The 12644-nt window shown below is 46.2% G+C and overlaps 1 protein-coding gene across 2 annotated transcripts in view; it reads right to left on the bottom strand.

The window, feature by feature from the left end:
• Window positions 1-12644, bottom strand: part of LOC132380944 (plexin-A2-like) — a 570948-nt gene that overhangs the window by 271786 nt on the left and 286518 nt on the right. For both annotated transcript variants that reach the window (XM_059949929.1, XM_059949928.1), the window contains exon 5: window positions 6609-6709. In XM_059949929.1, coding sequence (XP_059805912.1) covers window positions 6609-6709 — 101 coding nt within the window. The remainder of the gene's footprint in view (window positions 1-6608; window positions 6710-12644) is intronic.

Genomic DNA, 12644 nt, shown 5'->3' with positions numbered 1-12644 from the left:
AGCATTAGAGAGCACGTCTTTTCAGGATAGGTTGAGCAAGATGGTGGCTTTTCTCTTTACTGCAAAAGAGGTGACAAGATAGAGGTGTACATGATGATAAGAGGCATTGATAAAGTGGGACAGGCGAAGCCCTTTTCCCAGACTGGAAATGCCCAAAACGAGGCAGCATAATTTAAAGGCAATCAGAGGAAAGTACAGTGGGGGATGTCAGAGTTAGGTTTTTCATACAGTGGGTGCCGGGTGTAAGGTAAGTGTTGTCATGGGTAGTGGTAAAGACATCAAGGGCATTTTAGAGGCTCTTAGATAGGCACATGGATGAAAGAAAAATGGAGGGCTATGTGTGAGGGAGGGGTTAGATTGACCTGGGAATAAGTTAAAAGGTTGGCACAACATTGTGGGCCGAAGGGCCTGCAATGTGCTGTAGTGCTTTGTGTTATAGGTCAAACGCAGTAAATGTCTGGTACCAGATGTCACTGGCATGTTCTCCTCAGGAGCACACAGACCTGCCTCCTGCAACCCTCCAATGTCTTCATGACTGCAGTTGAATGTGTAGAAGTAGAAGTGTGAGGTTCTACATTTTGGCAGGAATAATCCAAATAGAACATACAGAGTAAATGGTAGGGCATTGAGGAATGCAGTGGAACAGAGAGATCTAGGAATAACAGTGCAAGTTCCCTGAAGGTGGAGTCTCATGTAGATAGGGTGGTGAAGAAGGCTTTTGGAACGCTGGCCTTTATAAATCAAAGCATTGAGTACAGAAGTTGGGATGTAATGTTAAAATTGTACAAGGCATTGGTAAGGCCAAATTTAGAATATTGTGTGCAGTTCTGGTCACCGAATTATAGGAAAGATATCAATAAATTAGAGAGAGTGCAGAGACGATTTTCTAGGATGGTACCTGGGTTTCAGCACTTAAGTTACAGAGAAAGGTTGAACAAGTTAGGTCTCTATTCATTGGATCGTAGAAGGTTGAGGGGGGGGGATTTGATCGAGGTATTTAAAATTTTGAGAGGGATAGATAGAGTTGACGTGAATAGGCTGTTTCCATTGAGAGTAGGGGAGATTCAAACGAGAGGACATGATTTGAGAGTTAGGGGGCAGAAGTTTAAGGGAAACACGAGGGGGTATTTCTTTACTCAGAGAGTGATAGCTGTGTGGAATGAGCTTCCTGTAGAAGTAGTAGAGGCCAGTTCAGTTGTGTCATTTAAGGTAAAATTGGATAGGTATATGGACAGGAAAGGAGTGGAGGGTTAGGGGCTGAGTGCAGGTAGGTGGGACTAGGTGAGATTAAGAGTTCGGCATGGACTAGGAGGGCCGAGATGGCCTGTTTCAGTGCTGTGATTGTTATATGGTTATATGGTTATATGAATGGATTTCATAGTCACAGTCTCTGGGACTGTCAAGTACGGTGGTGTATAGCTGCCCTGGGTAGAAAGGACTGCGTGGTCCAGTTCACTCAGAGATCAGTGTCAGAAAACAGAGCAGGGTGGTGTGTTTGCTTCCAGAGTTCCAAGTGGCGATCAATGCTCAGCAATGAATCTTACTGTGAGGTCTCACGGCACCACCATTCATGGGCCAACAATGGTTGGATTATCAACCTTCAACGTGGACCAGAGAAAAATAATTCCATCCTCTCCACTGAGTGGGCTCCATTGTCTTCTGATCAAACAGCACCTCAGGAGTGGGGCGAGCATGCATCAGGCGCTGAGGTGGCAAGTTCAGGTTCCCAGATGTAAACATCACCAGGATCACCAAGAGTCCAACCATGTACATGCTGCGACCAAAGAAGCATTCCAGTGCCTCTAGTCTCAGAAAGCTACGGACGTCTGGCGTCATTGATGACTCAACTATACTGGCCTCCTGGTAAGATAGCAGCGCACTTGGTCACGGTGGGCTCTCTGGATCCAGAAAATGATGTGGTTTATGGTAAACACCTCACTACAGGAAGGATGTGGAAGCCATAGAAAGAGTGCAGAGGAAATTTACAAGGATGTTGCCTGGATTGGGGAGCATGCCTTATGAGAATAAGTTGAGTGAACTCGGCCTTTTTTCCTTGGAGTGACGGACGATGAGAGGTGACCTGATAGAGGTGTATAAGATGATGAGAGGCATTGGTCATGTGGATAGTCAGAGGCTTTTTCCCAGGGCTGAAATGGCTAGCACGAGAGGGCACAGTTTTAAGGTGCTTGGAAGTAGGTACAGAGGAGATATTAGGGGTAAGTTTTTTAACACAGAGAGTAGTGAGTGCGTGAAATGGGCTTCTGGCAGTGGTGGTGGAGGCGGATTCGATAGGGTCTTTTAAGAGACTCCTGAACAGGTACATGGAGCTCTGAAAAATAGAGAGCTATGGGTAACCCCAGGTAATTTCTAAGGTAAGGACATGTTCGGCACAGCTTTGTGGGCCTAAGGGCCTTATGGCTTGTAAGTTTTCTATGTTTCTATGTTCTATGTTTCTATGTAAAGGTCCATGGCATTAGAAAGGTTGGGAACTCCTGTCTTAAACATTTTACAGACACAGACAGCAGAGGCCCTGCAGATGCTGGAAATCCAGACCAATTGCCAACACAGACAGCAGAGGCCCTGTAGATGCTGGAAATCCAGACCAATTGCCAACACAGACAGCAGAGGCCCTGCAGATGCTGGAAATCCAGACCAATTGCCAACAGAGGCCCTGCAGATGCTGGAAATCCAGACCAATTGCCAACACAGACAGCAGAGGCCCTGCAGATGCTGGAAATCCAGACCAATTGCCAACACAGACAGCAGAGGCCCTGCAGATGCTGGAAATCCAGAGCAATACACACAATGTGCTGGAGGAGCTCAGCAGGTCAAGGGGCTGAGTCAACAGGCTGAGACCCTTCATTGGGACTGAGAAGGAAGGAAGGGGGTTAAGTCAGAATAAGGGTGTGGGGAAAGGGGAGGAAAAAGTACAAGGTGGCAGGTGATAGGTGAAACTTTCCCAGGAAGGATACGTGGTTGTGATAGCTAGTTTCGGTAAGCACATGGTCGTAAGAGGAGTCAGAGAGCAGCAGAGATCACAGTGGGGGAGCAATGAGACAGTCTCACTGAACTTCTTCAAAGTAGGCACACCTTGGAGAGACTTCGCAGTGGAAAATTACTAAACAACTACCAACAGCTGCTTTTGTGCTGTTGTTTCACACATCAGGGAGGCAGAGGAGGAGGTGAAAGTTCCATACATGGTATCTGTCATTCCTTAATGACAGACTTCCAGGTGAGGCAAGACTTCACCTGCGAATCTTCTGCGGTTGTCCATTGTGTCCACTGCTTCTGATGCGGCCTTCTCTGCATGGTTGAGACCTGTCGTAAATTGGGGGACCATTTTATTGAGCACCTCCGCCCTGTTCTCCAAAAGGGGAACTTCCCGATGGCCAAACATTTTAATTTCAATTCCCTTTCCCGTTCCCACATGTAAGTCCATGGCTTCCTCTTGTGTCGAGTGAGGCCACCCTCGGGGTTGAGGAGTAACACCTTATATTCCATCTGGGAAGCCTCCAACCAGATGGCATGAATATCAAGTTCTCCTTCTGGTAAAAAATATTTCCCTCCCCCTCCCCTCTTCTTCACCTGCCTATCACCTCCCCCTGGGTTCGCTCCTTCCCTTTCTCCTATGGTCCACTCTCCTCTCCTATCAGATTCCCTCTTCTCCATCTTTCCTATTCACCTAACTTCACCTATCACCTTCTAGGTAACTGCTTTGCCTCCTCCCCACTTTTGCACTCTGGCGTTTCCCCCTTCCTGTCCAGTCCTGATGAAAGGTCTCAGTCTGAACCATCAGCTTGTTGGTTCACTTCCACAGAGGCTGCCTGACCTGCTGAGTTCCTCCAGCATTTTGTCTGTGTTGCTTTGGATTTCCATCATCTGCAGAACCGCCTGTGTTTATGACTCCCTGATGTAAACCTGGTTGTGCTAAGTGTAAAAAAGAATTTTCAATTTAGAAACCCAAAAATACAAATTTGCTGACTTCTTCAAAATTTGTTAATATTCTCGATTTCCATTATGTAGTTATTGGCAGCAGTACTGATTCATCAGCACGGTGCTGCCCTTTCCTTGCAGAGCTGTGGAATTTATCAGGTTATTACGGAGTGACCCTCAGGGCGAGACCAGTCACTGCAACTCAATTCCATCCAGGTATCCAGTCTAGCCTGCATTATGCTGACACACATAGCACACCAGGGGTTATAGTTTGGTTCAATTCTGTTATAGCTTGATTCAAGTTATATTTCATCCCAAAATGTTTTTATAATTGAGCTTTTATATTTCTACCTTTCTTTACGAATCTTATCAGAAGTATTTGTTCACTGAGACTCCAGCAGTCTCGGCATACAAAACTGCCAGGCAGAAATGATCGATTGGTTTCCCACAGCGTTGGGCTCACTGCTGCATCATCGCTTCCCTCAAGCCTTCCAAAGTGAGGAATTGCCCATGCCTATTGACTCAGCTTGTACAGGACATTTTAACATCCTTGTTTTCAAATCCCTCACTGTCTGTGCCCAGTTAATTCACAAGCTACATCTCCACCTGGCATGGGAGCAGCTGAGCATGGGACCAGAAGTCCCTACCATGGACTGAGAGAATGGTTGAGAGGACTGTAGGGGTCTCGTTTGACAGATTACGGAACCAGAATCAGGTTTAATATCACCAGCACATATTGTGATGTTGTTAACTTCGTGGCGGCAATACAATGCAATACATAATAATATGGATAAAAATAAACAAGTTGATCAAGTGTGTGCCTTCAGGCTTCTGTACCTCCTTCCCAATGGTAACAATGAGAAGAGGGCATGTACTGGGTGATGGGGGTCCTTAATAATGGACTCCTCCTTTCTGAGGCACCGCTCCTCGAAGATATCTTGGATACAACCGAGGCTTGCACCCAAGATGAAACAGACTAATTTTACAACTTTCTGCAGCTTCTTTTGATCCTGTGCAATAGCCCCCTCCCCCATACCAGGCAGTGTACCATACAATATCCATATACGTATTAGTTAAATGACCATAAACTTGACTTGACCTGTCTCTCCATCCTGGCCTTTCATGTAACCCCTACGTCTTCCAACCAACTGTATGGTTTCAACAACAAACACACTAAGGTTTGAAAGTTTCTCCCCAGTATCTCTGCCTCTCTGCTTCTCTTCAGTACTGGCTACTGAGCCAGCTACTGGGCACCTGCCACACTTCCTCCTCTCTCCGGATTCCCATCCTCCTCATGAAGACCTGTCCAATTCCTTGGGTTGCTTTTCAAAGTGGAACACCTATTACTTTCTGCGTGTCCAACCTGCATTTCCCAAGTGCATCTCACCGTGCTCAAAAGACTGACAAATAGAATTCACTCACTGCTAGACTCACACCCGGCTTACCCAGACGGGGAGCTGGCAGCACAGGGTGCCCTATCTGCCCTCCAGAACTTCCATTTCCCTCAACAATGTCCTCTTGGCTGGAAGTCCTAAACTGCTTCACAGAACCAAAAGCAACTAACAGTTAAAGAAGTTGAAGGAAGTTAAGACAGATCTTGGAGTAGGTTTAAAGGTCAGGAGAACATCATGGGCCAAGGTGCCCTGTACTGTGCTGTCCTGTTAAGAGTCATAGAAAGGTACAGCACAGAGACAGGTCCTTTGACATATCCAGTCTGTGCCAAAACATTTAAACTGCCTACTCCCATCGACCTGCACCGGGACCATAGCCCTCCATACCCCTACCATCCATGGACCTATCTAAACTTCTCTTAAACTTTGACATCAACTCCATGCCAAAACATTTAATCTGCCTAGTCCTGTCGACCTGCACCGGGACCATAGCCCTCTATACCCCTACTTTCCACCGACCTATCCAACTTACTCATAATAGTTGAAATTTAAATCGTATGCCCCATTTGCACTGACAGCTCATTCCACACTCTCAGGACCCTCTGCTTGAAGAAGTTTCCTCTCATGTTCGCTTTATCTTTTCACCTTTCACCCTTAACCCCTGACCACTGGTTGTACTCCCACCCGACCTCAGAGGAAAAAACCTGCTTCTGTTTACCCATCTATACCCCTCATAATTTTGTATACCTCCATTAAACCTCCTCTCAATCTTCTACACTCCAAGGAATAAAGTCCTAACCTCTTCAACCTTTCCTTATAACTCAGTTTCTGAAGACCAGGTAACAGCGTTGTAAATTCTCTCAGTTCTATGTTCTGTTTTCTAAATGGACTATGGAGTGTTGCACATGGAAGTCCTGGCCGTGGCACGGCGTCACGTCGTCACGTCGTCTTCTTACTGTTACTGCTTGCCCTGTATTGGAACTGAACCCTGCCCTGACAGCTGGTGGTACACGAGAGGGTTCTGGGCCTGTTGCAGTCGGTACCACAATCAGCCTCAGCAAAGGTTAACCGTGGATAACCGTGGTCCTTGTCTAACTGGTAGCATGAGATTTACTGGAAGACTTAGTCTTTTCTCAGTGCAGGCAGGGTACATTGGGCTTCCGTCAGGTATGTCCGTTTTCAGGGACTGGGAAATAAATCTCCACGGTCAGAGAGAAATAACACTTGAGTCACAGTTCCAGAGTGAGGGGATAAGTGTACCAGTGGGCACTGGTGGGTACTTACATGTTATGGAGCACACACCAGCCACAGTGCGGGTCTCCCGAGCTCAGACATTGACTGCAAGTTTCATATTGTTCGCACGTCTCCACCGGTACCCTGGACAGCTGCGGAAAGATGAAGGAAAACCAACTCTGTGAGGCACCAAGGCGGTAACGGGTCAAAAATGTGCTGTCATCAGACCTCCTCCCTACCTTACTCAAAACACAAACATGAGAAACAGACAGACAGACATGCTTTATTGATCCCGAGGGAAATTGGGTTTCATTACACCCACACCAACCTTCTTGCTCTGTCTTCTCATCCTTTTTTCCAGTCCTGATGAAGGGTTTCGGCCCGAAACATTGACTACTTACTCTTTTCTATCGTTGCTGCCTGGCCTGTTGAGTTCCTCCAGCATTTTGTGTGTGTTGTCAACACAAGAGATTTTGCAGATGTTGGAAATCCAGAGCAACATACGCAAAATGCTGGAGGAACTCATCAGGTCAAGCAGCATCTACGGAGGGGGATAAACGATTGAAATTTTGGGCCAAGACCTTCCGTCAGGACTGGCAGAAACAATGGGCTTAACTGGACAGTGAGGTAAGAGTTAGAAATGAGAATAGCAGGGCAAGGAATCTGTGATGTTGATAGCAGTGGATTGGAGATCTCCAAAGTTGATGAGGTTGGTGATCCTTAGTGGGGGAAAGAGGCGGTGTCTGAGAGTCACTGCCTTGTCTCAGCAAGGTAGTGATTAGTCTCCCAGACTACAACAGCTCCCCCCTTTTCTGTGGGTTTGATGGTGAGGTTAAACAACTTCAAACTTCATCAGCAGTCCTGTCGCAGTCCCAACCCCATCCTCATCATCAACCACCAAACCCGGAGACAATGGAGCTGTTGTAATCTAGCGGACTGAACTCTAACCTGTTGAGGCCTGAGGGAAACTCCCACACAGCCGTTCTGATGACGAGCCTCAGCCCAAAGTGTCAACTGTTTACTCTCCCCCATAAAAGCTGTTTGACCTGCTAAGTTCTTCCAGCATTTTGTCAGTTACACCAAGAGCTAACTGACAGAGGGGTCACATGGCGAGGAGAGCCCTTTAATGTATGAGCCCATCGCTGGCGATCAGACCACAGTTTTCCGGCCGTTTTCAATGAACTCTGTTCAGAAACCAGGCAATCTGCACATTTCCAAAGCAGCTGCAGAGAAGCTGAGAACGCAAGGCACAGCCTGAAAGTCTGCACAAACTGCCACTGGATGGTGAGGGGATTTAGTGTACAAGTGGGACTGTCAGTGATATCGGAATTTCCTGCATATCTGGTGGCCTGGTCGACAAATAAAATTGGGAGAGCGGAAAGCAATGAAACTAATCAGCAGCCAGATGTGGAGACAGTATGCGGGGGCCTTTTTAAGGGGTATGTAAGAGGAGGCGTCTGAGAGATGCCACCTGACCTCAACAAGGTAGAGGTCAGTCTGCAAGACTACAACTGTGTTTTACAGACACATGCAGATGTAAACTGCACCAATGTGACTTTCAATATTTTCTTCAGATTTCTAAGTTCCACTGTCCTGTGACCTCCAGACAGTATTGTGGCAGCGTTTATTTGAACTTGCAGCTATGACAGAACTGCCTCTGCTGGGGCAAGTGCATCACTGCAGATACCTCAGTGAGGAACTCTAGGCTCTGTAGGGTGACAGTCATATCAACATATGAAAACAACGAGGTCGGCAAATGGTAATGAATGTGAAAGTTTAACCTATTTCACAACTTCACAATATTCTGCGCTGGTTTTGAAGGCCATTTGTTTCCTTTGATCACTGACACGCAAGGATTCAGTCAGCTCCATCCTGGGCACTAGCCTCCGAGGTATTCAGGACCTCTTCCAGGAGCAATGCCTCAAAAAGGCAGCATCAATCATTAAGCACCCCCATCATCCAGGCCATGCCTCGTTCTCATTGATACCATCAAGGAGGAGGTACAGAAGCCTGAAGACACACACTCAACAATTCAGGAACAGTGTCTTCCCCTCTGCCATCAGATTTCTGAACGGACATTGAACCCATGGACACTACCCCATTATATGTTTTATTTTTATTTCTATTTCTGCACTATTTATTTAATTTAACAGTTTAATATATATACACAGTACCTACTGAGACACAGTTTTTTCTTCCTATTATCATGTATGCTCTAGTATTACATTACTGTTGCCACAAATTTAACAACAATGCCAGTGATAGTAAACCTGATTCTGATAACCAAACCATCAAGGCAGAGCTTGTAAATAACAATGGGCAACAGAAACAATAGACCAGAACAGCTCAGCGAGAGGCCCTTTGGCCCGCAAAGTTGTGCCGAACCAACTAATTTAGGAATCAATTGGCTAGCGAACCTAATCCCTCCTGCCTGGTATTAGACATTTCAACCCTGGGAAAAATATACTCCCTGTCTACTCTATCTATGCCTCTCATAATCTTAAAAACCTCTACCAAAACTCTCCTCAGGCTACATTGTTCCTGAGAGTCACAGAATCATAGAACACTATAGTACAGAATCAGTCCCTTCGGCCCATCTAGTCCATGCTGAAATATTAATCTGCCTAGTCCAATCGATCTGTACCTGGAACATAGCCCTCCATACCCCTCCCATCCATGTACCTCAAGTGTGGAAAACTAACCCACATCCTCCACTTATACACTCTCCACACCCTCTGACTGAAGAAGGTCCCGCTCATGTTCCCCATTGAAGACATAAAGGACGTTCATGGATGGGGGCATTTTCCATCAACAAGAAAGCTGAACGTTAAGGATGGAGTCGAGCTCTGAAGAAGTTGAAGGCCCGATGTCTGTGGGTCTGAATCCAAATCTGCTGAAAGCTCTGGGTTGAATGCCCCGTCCTGGGGTTGGATGGCTGTGAGTGGGTGTGAGTGGAAGGGAGGAACGAGGCTTGTTTACTTGTTGTTCCCATTTTGTTACACTTCGGGGGCTTGCTCTGCCAAGCATCGTGGGCATGCTGCTCTGGCACGTCAATGTGTGGTGGCACTTGCGGGCTGTGTTGGTTGTTAACACAAATTTCACTGTATGTTTCAACGGACATGTGAGAGATAAATCTGATTCTGGAATCATGAAATGTGTGGTGGTGGGAGTTCTGGCGGAGAGCAGGAAAGCATTAAAGACTGGATGTGTCTGGTGCACACAGGTGTGTGTGCACAAGACCATACGTGTGCGTGCACATGTGAGTGAGCAGGAGTATGCACGTGCCAGTGCAGAATGTATGAGAGTTTTGGCATTTGTTCAACAAGCAGTGCACTGTGTTGTGATATTCACTTTAAACTACATTCCAATCATTTCTTAATTATATAAACAAGAAAAGGAGGCAGACAAAATACAGCGTCCCTCAGAGAATTCTTCACAGACAACCGCTTTCGCAGAGAGCCTCCTGCACCTGCCTCGAACAACTGCGGCCCGCTACGTTAAGACGGCCCAAGAGGAGCTGGACAGTGTGCAGCTGCTCTGACTCTCTTTCAATGGGCCAGTGTCCGCCTACAATGGGCACTTTCACACTGCTCAGTTAACGATGCAGACAGATGCTCCAGAGCTGTCAGGCTTCTGTGGAAAAGTGAGCTCGGGGTTGCCGCACACATACGCGCGATTCACATTCCAGGTCCACTCAGCGCATTCCCCTGGGCTTCAGGAACAAGGATACCCCTGACAACCAGCCCGTGCCATGATGTTCAGTAACGGGGGAATGATACAGACAATCTGGCTCAGTCACATGCTCCGAATCAGAATCACGTTTAATACCACTGGCATATGGTGTGAAATTTGTTGTGTGGCAGCAGTACATTGCAATGTGTAACGGAGAAAGTATAAATTACAATAAGAAATATAAACACAAGAAAATCTGCAGATGCTGGAACTCCAGAGCAACAAATTTAAGATGCTGGAGGAACTCAGCAGGTCAGACAGCATTTTTGGAAAAGAGTACAGTCGACAATCCTTCCCCGACCCTTCATCAGGACTCCTGAAATGTTGACTATGTACTGTTTTCCACAGCTAATTTGAATAAGAAATAAATATAATGTGTGTGTGTGTGTGTGTGTGTGTGTGTGTGTGTGTGTGTCTAGCTAGCTACTAGCTAGCTATCTATATCTATAATTAAATTAAATAAATAGTGCAAAAAGAGTAGAGTGGTAGTGTTAGAGACTCATTGTTCATTCAGGTATCAGATGGCAGAGGGGAGAAGGAGTTGTTCCTAAAACACTGAGCATGTGTCTTCAGGCTCCTGTACTCCCTCCCTGATGGCAGCAATGAGAAGATGGTGTGTCCTGGGTGATGGGGGTCCGTAATAATGGATACTGTCTTTTTGAGGCATCACTTGGCTACAAGAAGCCTTCTTACTTTACTGCACTAGCAAGCAGGTCACAACATCAGCTACTATCACATTCTCTGGTAAGAAAAATCAAGCATTGCCCTCACCATCTGGGACGTGCCCTCTTCTCATTGCTACCATCAGGGAGGAGGTACAGGAGCCTGAAGGCACACACTCAAGAATTCAGGAACAGCTTCTTCCCTTCTGCCATTAGATTTGCCATGAACACTACCATGTTTATTTATTGCAACTTATAGTAAACTTAGGTCTTGCACTAAACCACAAATTTCAAGACATATACAGAATATATAGAGAGAGCGTATGTACAGAGAGCATGTCTTATGAAGATAGTTTGCACAGTGAAGGAGGATGAGAGGTGTGTTGACATTGTGTACTGTACTGACACTGCACAATGTCCTGTGTACTGCACTGACACTGCACAATGTACTGTGTACTATACCTACGCTGTGCAATGTCCTGTGTATTATACCAACACTGCGCAATGTCCTGTGTACTGTACCAACACTGCACAATGTACTGCGTACTGTACCAACACTGCCAATGTCTTGAGTACTGTACCGACACTGCGCGATGTACTGCATACTGTACCGACACTGCACGATGCACTGCGTACTGTACCAACACTGCGCAATGTCCTATATACTGTACCGACACTGCACAATGTACTGTGTACTGTACCGACACTGCGCAATGTACTGTGTACTGTACCGACACTGCGCGATGTACTGCATACTGTACCGACACTGCACAATGCACTGCGTACTGTACCGACACTGCATAATGTCCTGTGTACTGTACTGACACTGCGCAATGTCCTGTGTACTGTACCGACACTGCACAATGTACTGTGTACTGTACCGACACTGCGCAATGTACTGTGTACTGTACAGACACTGCGCAATATCCTTTGTACTGTACTGACACTGCGCAATGTCCTGTGTACTGTACAGACACTGCACGCTGTTGACACTATACAATTTCCTGTGCGCTATGCACAGAACCTGAAGCTGTGGACTGTATTGGCACCCTGTGTACAGAAGCTGCATGCTATGCTGACACCATGCACTGTACTGGCTCAGCATGCTGCGGGTTGTATGGGTATTTTGGCACTACCTGTTGTACTGTATCGTTACTGGGCACTGTACTGGCCCTGCACAGCGTATTCACTGATCAAGAAACAGCCAACGTACCCAGAGGAAAGATTCGGAGGGGCACTGACTCTGATACTGAGCGTCTCCAAAACTGACTATTTAAAAACATTCTTGGCCCCTCAGAAGGAAACATTCAACATTTTAAAGTCAGTTCAAACATTTCAGTCAGCGTGGAGAATTCAAGAGTTGAAAAGCCAGTTTAGTGCTCTGGGGATTAGACATGCAGAGTATTGTGTATCACAGTCTATGGATGGAATATAAAATTACCAAATAAAATCTATCAGCAGCTGATACTTTAGAAGTCACACACTGAACTAAATGGGAAATACTTTAGTATTGTTTTATCAATCATGCATAGTTCCCTGCAAGAGTCTCTAAATAATTAATTACATTCTAGAGGTTGATGTTTTCATTACAAGGATTGAGTTCTTCTATTTGGGTGTAATTTCTCGGTGACTATATCAGGGCGACAGGAACCCGCAGAAGGGTGATGGAAGTGCCAGGCTTGTTGAGGAAGAG

This window comes from Hypanus sabinus, chromosome 25 (genome assembly GCF_030144855.1).
Source record: "Hypanus sabinus isolate sHypSab1 chromosome 25, sHypSab1.hap1, whole genome shotgun sequence".
Taxonomy (NCBI): Eukaryota; Metazoa; Chordata; class Chondrichthyes; order Myliobatiformes; family Dasyatidae; genus Hypanus; species Hypanus sabinus.
The sequence above is the reverse complement of the archived record's forward strand: the minus strand, read 5'-3'. Positions and strand labels throughout refer to the sequence as shown.